This window comes from Pogona vitticeps, chromosome 4 (genome assembly GCF_051106095.1).
Source record: "Pogona vitticeps strain Pit_001003342236 chromosome 4, PviZW2.1, whole genome shotgun sequence".
In the NCBI taxonomy this organism is placed as follows: Eukaryota; Metazoa; Chordata; class Lepidosauria; order Squamata; family Agamidae; genus Pogona; species Pogona vitticeps.
The window spans coordinates 56004676-56011006 of record NC_135786.1 but is presented as its reverse complement, the minus strand read 5'-3'; the positions used below and the strand labels follow the sequence as shown (position 1 = coordinate 56011006).

General features: G+C 46.1%; 1 protein-coding gene across 1 annotated transcript; it reads right to left on the bottom strand.

The window, feature by feature from the left end:
- Positions 1–655: 655 nt before the first annotated feature.
- On the bottom strand, positions 656–5916 carry PIM1 (Pim-1 proto-oncogene, serine/threonine kinase). The gene is made up of 6 exons (XM_020795323.3): positions 5638–5916; positions 5282–5388; positions 5039–5089; positions 4511–4877; positions 2623–2799; positions 656–2045 (listed from the first exon to the last, which is right to left on the bottom strand). Exons 1-6 carry the CDS (start codon positions 5717–5719, stop codon positions 1888–1890), a joined length of 942 nt encoding a protein of 313 aa, XP_020650982.1. The 5' UTR covers positions 5720–5916; the 3' UTR covers positions 656–1887.
- Between the last annotated feature and the right edge of the window lie 415 nt (positions 5917–6331).

Here is a 6331-nt window from a genome sequence, read left to right as displayed (position 1 = left end):
AGCAAATATGAATCAGGGAGGGGCACCAAGCTTTAGGAATGTAAATGTGGATCTGGATCCTGTGAATGGCTTTATGTCAAAGACAAAATGAAAACCCATGAGGGATGAGGCAAAAATCTTATCAGAAGGCAGCTGCACTTATTTTGCCTAGAACATTGGTGCACAGTCTATACTGACCAAAACAGAGAACTTGAATTGGCAAAGATCTTTGTAATCTCCGACAGGAACTGGATATGAAAGACTAAGAGAATGTCCACCACATACAATATCTGAACACTGCAAGTTATTAATTGCTACGTGACTCTTTCCACCCCTATCTTCCTGCTCATGTCCTGGGCTCCATCACCCCTACCCCACCCCCCAGCAGAAAATTCAGGAATCTAAATTTTATGTCAGGAACTCTATCGTGTCATATAAATGAAGCATTTGTCTCACACAATTTATTGGTTCCATCTGAACTTTGTTCACAATATAATGCCACTTACCTCCAATTTTCTCTGTCACTTGACTGAACATTTTAAAGCCATAAAATAGTGCTATAAGAGATCTGAACTATGAACTACAGCTAAGCGTTTTAAGAACGTAACACAAAGAAAGCAGGTAATGTCTATCTTTGATTTATACTGGTCATTAAAGAGCCAGAACTCTGATTAAATCAGGTGATTCAATTTTTATTTAAAACAGCATGTATAAAAAAAATAGCATTTTAATTCCCTGTACAATATTAGCTATTTAAAAAAAACAGCAAACTACACACCAAATTACTTATACAAGCTTGACAGTGTTGAAGTCCAAAGTATCTTGCCCCACTTTCAGTAAGAAGAGCACTATATACACATGCTGTATATACACACAGATGCCCTCCCCACCAATACCTGTGGAAATATGTCTCAAACCTTCAGAGAAGCTGAACAGCCACAGCTTAAAGTATTTACAGATGGCTGGGGGGTGGTCAGCTGCTCCATACAGTGGCAAGACATGTAACTGAGCAGAACATACAGAAGACAACACAGTGAGGAAGGGATCTGAGCAGAAATAAGAGGGGGCAATGTGACAGGACACCAAGTCAGCAGCTGTAGCAGTGAAGTGTAGGCCAAAAACCCACATGATTCATAAATAAAATAAATAGGATCCTACAAGTTAGGACATTCCATTTTAAAACCCTAGAAATAAATTAAAAAAACAGAAGTAAAAATAGTATAAACTACAATCTTCTGTACACCAAGCTTTTTTCCTGTACTGTTTTGTACAAATTTTACAGTTAGTTGGGTTGCATTGTTTGTGCATTTGAAGTTGCCTTCACTTTCAAGAGGCAGCAAGAACAAACTAAAAAGTTCATACTGGACAACATGTACAGCTACCGTTTGCCAGTGTATCACCCCCATACTCTTTTGAAGCAGGTATTCCAAGATGGAATAAAGAGTAACTCAGGAGAATCTTGAGACAGCAGCAATGAAGGAATACATTCAAGTATTTTCCCCCAGCACAGCTATGTTTGCAACTGAAGGCACTCAGAACATGATGACACAGTGAAGACAGGGCGCCAGTCCAAATTAGTACCTTCCCTCCCTGCTCCCGTATCCGGATTCCCCTAGTTGAAGCATATGCACTAGTCCTCTGCTCCAAACATTTCGTATTGTAGGATTCAGCAGGTTATGGATGCTCATGGACTTGCCTGATTCATCTAGTGGCAAGGAGGGTTGCAAGGTAAGCCTCTAGGAGTTGGGAGTTCACTCTACCAGGAGGGATGTGGTTCTTGATGGTTGGATAAGTTTCCAGACAGCCTGCATCTAAAATGAGATGAATTTTGTTCCTGTGAAAATCCTCACTCAGCTGAACGCAGTAGAGCAGAATTCTGTTTTCCCCCCGCTTGGACAACACACACGGCTATTTGCTAGACTCTTGTATTAGACTGTGCAAATGGATTTCAGCTGTTTCCTGAGGCAGAAGAACATCTTGCATCCAAGAATGGTTCAGAAGGTCTTCAAAAGATGGTCTGTCAGAAGGCCTCAGAGCTAAACACCATTTGATGAGATGCTGGCACTCTACAAAAGAAAGCACAAATTTAAAAATTCATTGGCCAGGAGAATCAGCAAAAGTAAGCACATATCTTCTGCTCTAATGTCTCCCAAACTTACTCCATAAAACAAGGCTACTTAATGTGGTCAAAATTACATTTGAACAATTTATTTCCCATTTAGTGGCTATTTCTCGCAAAGCTAAATAACACCAAAATTCCTTGTGTTGGAAGGAAGTTTGGCAACAGGAGAGAATGCTGAAAGCCAAGGAACAGAATGTTTTGTGAACACTACTTCATAAACTTTACCTAGTAACATGCAACTAAGGTCATATTCTGAGAGTCTGTTTCCATGCTTACATACTTCAACCTAAAGTAAAAACTCATATATGGCAGCACTATTTAAAATGTCCACAATTAAAGATACCCAGAATTATTCTAAGTGCCATTCTTGCAAAAACAGAGAGAAAAGGCAAGCACCAAGTGTCCTCTTTGCATCAATTGCCGATTACCTAAAATGCTGTTGGCTCAAGAGATACATTGCACATAGAATCCCAGCGGTCCCCAAGTTAGCCTCCTACCAGATAAAGGCAACAGGCACTTACCTGGAGAAACCCTTTGTCGAAAATAGACCTGCCCCCTTAGGATCTCCTCATCATGCTCGAAAGGGATATCTCCACAGACCATATCATAGAGCAACACTCCAAGGGACCAGACAGCAGCAGATCTGCCATGATATCGGTGATACCGGATCCATTCTGGAGGACTATACACACGAGTCCCTGAAAAAGGAAGAGGCAAGTCTGGTTAGCAAGAAAATTAAAATTCTACAGAATTCAGCTTCTAGACTCCTTTGGCTTTAGTTATCTGTAATGCTTGGTCACACTGATAAGACATAAGAACTCATTTCAATGGCAGTGAGCCTATTAGGCATTGAGGTTTTGAATTGCAGTTTTCATTTTTTTTTCCTGCAAAGGCGATTTGCAAATTTAGCGCCTGCATAACCCTAATACCACATATACGGAGAGGGGGAATTAAATATTCCCAAAATTGCCTGTATTATAAGAAGTTTTCAATCCCTTTTAAAATTCCTGTTAATAGTCAATCTGCAGAAAAACAAGAAACGTTTACAATACATTATGGCAGTGACTTTGCCTTAGGAATTGTAAAAATAGTAATTATGAGATGCTCAGACTGCATCCTGCTTGCACCTGTGCAGATGCTCTTGGCATAGAAGTAGCTCTGCCTTTGTTGTAGTATCTAGTATCCCTCCCCTGCTGGCAGGAAGCAAGGATACTGAGGTCAGAGCAGCTCCTCTCCTTTCCAATCACGTGACTGTTGTTTACAAACTTTGGGTTGTAAAAAAAGACCTCACTATCCACCAGAGGGCAGCACACGCTTTCGAAACAGTGCCAGAAGGAGGGCAACGTGGGGAGGAGCAAGTCCATCCCTGGTCATTAACCGTTAAATTAAAAACAAAACAAAACAAAAAAAATGCAAGGCAGCTCCTGTCACTCGGGAGCTCAAGAGGAAAGATACAAAACAAACCAAAAGCCTGCGGCGATTTTTTTGAAGGCGATTTTTTTGAAGGCAACGGTTCTTTGTGAGGAAGAGTCCATAGCAACACAAGAAGCTTATTGGTTTGTTTTCTGAGAACAATTTGTGAACAAAAACAAATCACTTATTTTCTAATTTTAACACTGAAATCCTTGAACTGCCTTCTCATGTTACTTTTTTTTTAAAGATAGAAATCAGCTACTTGAATTTCTTAGTAAGAAAGGAAAAGGGAGCTGGCTGTAAACAGATCTCTTCTAGATTAGATTTCACAACATCCATGCCATGATGATAACCAACTTCTCAGTAGCAATGATTAATTTAGTGAGATGACGAAAGCAACAATCCTTAACAATTCCCCCACTGCCTTTTTACTTTGTCATTAGGAAGGGTAGTAAACAAAACAATCTTTTATATTTATTGCACTTAGAAAGATAGCAAACTATATATTCTAAGCTTTTCACTTTGGCTGCAAGATTAGCATTCCTGATTTCTGAACAGCATGGCTCCAAGCATGTTTACATTCAGCTTAGCATTGTCCATAAAAACCCAAAGCCCATCTGCATTACCTAGCAGGTGAATTAGTCGTCATAATCTCCAAAGATTTACTGTAGATCTCCTGGACAACTTCACTTTCTATGTTCACACTGCCAGCTAACCCTACGGGTCCATCAGACTTATAAAAAGGTAATCTCTAATCAGCAGCAAAGACTAGCAATGGATGGGAGTTACATCTTTCAGCAACAGAGGTTTTTGCCATTTTAAGCAGGCAATTGGTAATCAGTCTAAAATGTATTTCACAGGGACAATTCCTACCCTTCAAAGGAAGAACATGTTCCATTGCTGTGAAGTTACTGAACATTCAAAGCCAGGGAACACAGTGTTTTAGAAAGGAAATTCCCTGGCTCTCAGCAGCGAAGGGAAACTGACAACACTCACCATCAAAGTCGGTGTACACGGTGTCCTTGAGGAGTGCTCCGGAACCAAAGTCTATAAGTTTGAGCTCTCCAGTGCTCAAGTCAATCAGGATATTCTCGTCCTTGATATCCCTGTGCAGAACGCCACAGCTGTGACAATGTCGAACCGCCTCCAAAACCTGACGGAAAAAACTGCGGGCCAAATCCTCGGGCAAAGCGCCCCGCTCTGTGATGAAATCAAAGAGGTCCTGCACAGGATCCGGCCGTTCCAAAACCAAAATGAAACTATCTGGCCTCTCAAACCAATCCAGGAGCCGAATAACCCCTCGAAAGCCGGAGCCAACCTTCTTCAAGAGTAAAATCTCCATGGGCACCCTCGTCCCACCAGGCTGCAAGGAATGTGGGAAGGGGGGGGGAAGGAGGAAAAAGAAAGAGGAGTCCATGAGCAGGAGGGCAAGTGGACCTACGCAGCAGAACAGTAATCAAAGATGTGTGTGTGGGTTTCTCCAAAGAGGGGCTCCCCCAGCCATTTGTGCTGCCACACACTTACCAGTTCTCCCCATTCCGAAACCCGGTCCCGGGACACATGCTTGATGGCCACCTGCAAACACAGCACATAAAGGGGGGGGGGGGAGAGAAATGAAAACCAATCCAGATGAGAACCAGCGTCAGAAAAAAATGAAAACACTGAATTGAAGAATGGATACGTCAGAAAGCTGGAAAACAACAGCAAAACGAATAGGGAGCCGGAGGGATGCCGAGGGCACGATCCACCAGCCAGCCAGCCACTCACCGGAGCTCCGTCGGCCAGCCTGGTGCCCGAATAGACAGAGCCGAAGCCGCCACTGCCCAGCAGTGGGCCCACCTGGTAGAGCTTCTCCAAGGGCTCCTTCTCCTTTCCTAAGAGGAACAGAATCGGGGAGGGAGGTCAGCTCAGCGCCCTCCCCCATTTGTCTCCTGCTCGCGCCTCTCTCTCTCTCTCTCTCTCCCCCCAATCCAAACCCACCACCGCCCCCCCGACCCCCATCAGGACCGATCCTGGCCACGGGAGGGGGTGCACCCAAGGCGGCCACCCACCGGCCCACCGCACGTGACTCCCCTCTGCCCGCACCAAGCCATCTCTCCTTTCCACCTCCCGGTCTGGCTAACCTGGCAGCGGCTTCACCGGGTGCAGATCTCCGCCGGGCGCCGAGCACAGGTGGGCCAGCGAGTTGATCTTGGAGAGCAACATCCCCGCCCCGTCCGCGTGTTCCAAGCAGGCCGGGACCGGCGGCGGCGGCGTCTCCTCTAAGGCGGCAACGACGGTAGCTGCTAGGCTGGCGTCTCCTCTGCACGGGCGGGAGCTGCGGGCGGGGTCGTGCCGGGCCAGCCTGCTCCCTCCCGTGTGGCGCGGCGGCCCGGCTTCAGCCGCCTGTAGTAAAGTGGGAGGGAGCAGAACTGGGGCGGAGCCGGGGACAGCCGGCGGGCAGGACCCCGGCATCGGCTTAGCTCCACCCACTGGCGCGGCTTTGGCCAATGGCGGCCGCGCCTGCTAGCCCGCGCCGAGCCTCTTCGTCAGAATGGGCTGCTGAGGAGACTCGACGTGGCGGGAAGGAAAAGGCGCCAAAAAAGGGGGGACCAGCGGGGCGGGTGGGGGAAGCAGAAAGGGGGCGAGAATGGAAGTGGGATGGGAGAGTTTTGAAGGGGTTAAGGAAGCCGGGCTTGGGGCCTGTGGCGGGAAAAGGAGAAAGTGAGGAGGGAGGGAGATGCACCATTCAAAGGACTGGCGGAGAGCGGGGGGAGAAGCCTGTCCACGCCGGCAGTGGCAGAGGCAGCGGCCCTTCTCATTCACACCTCCCGCCAT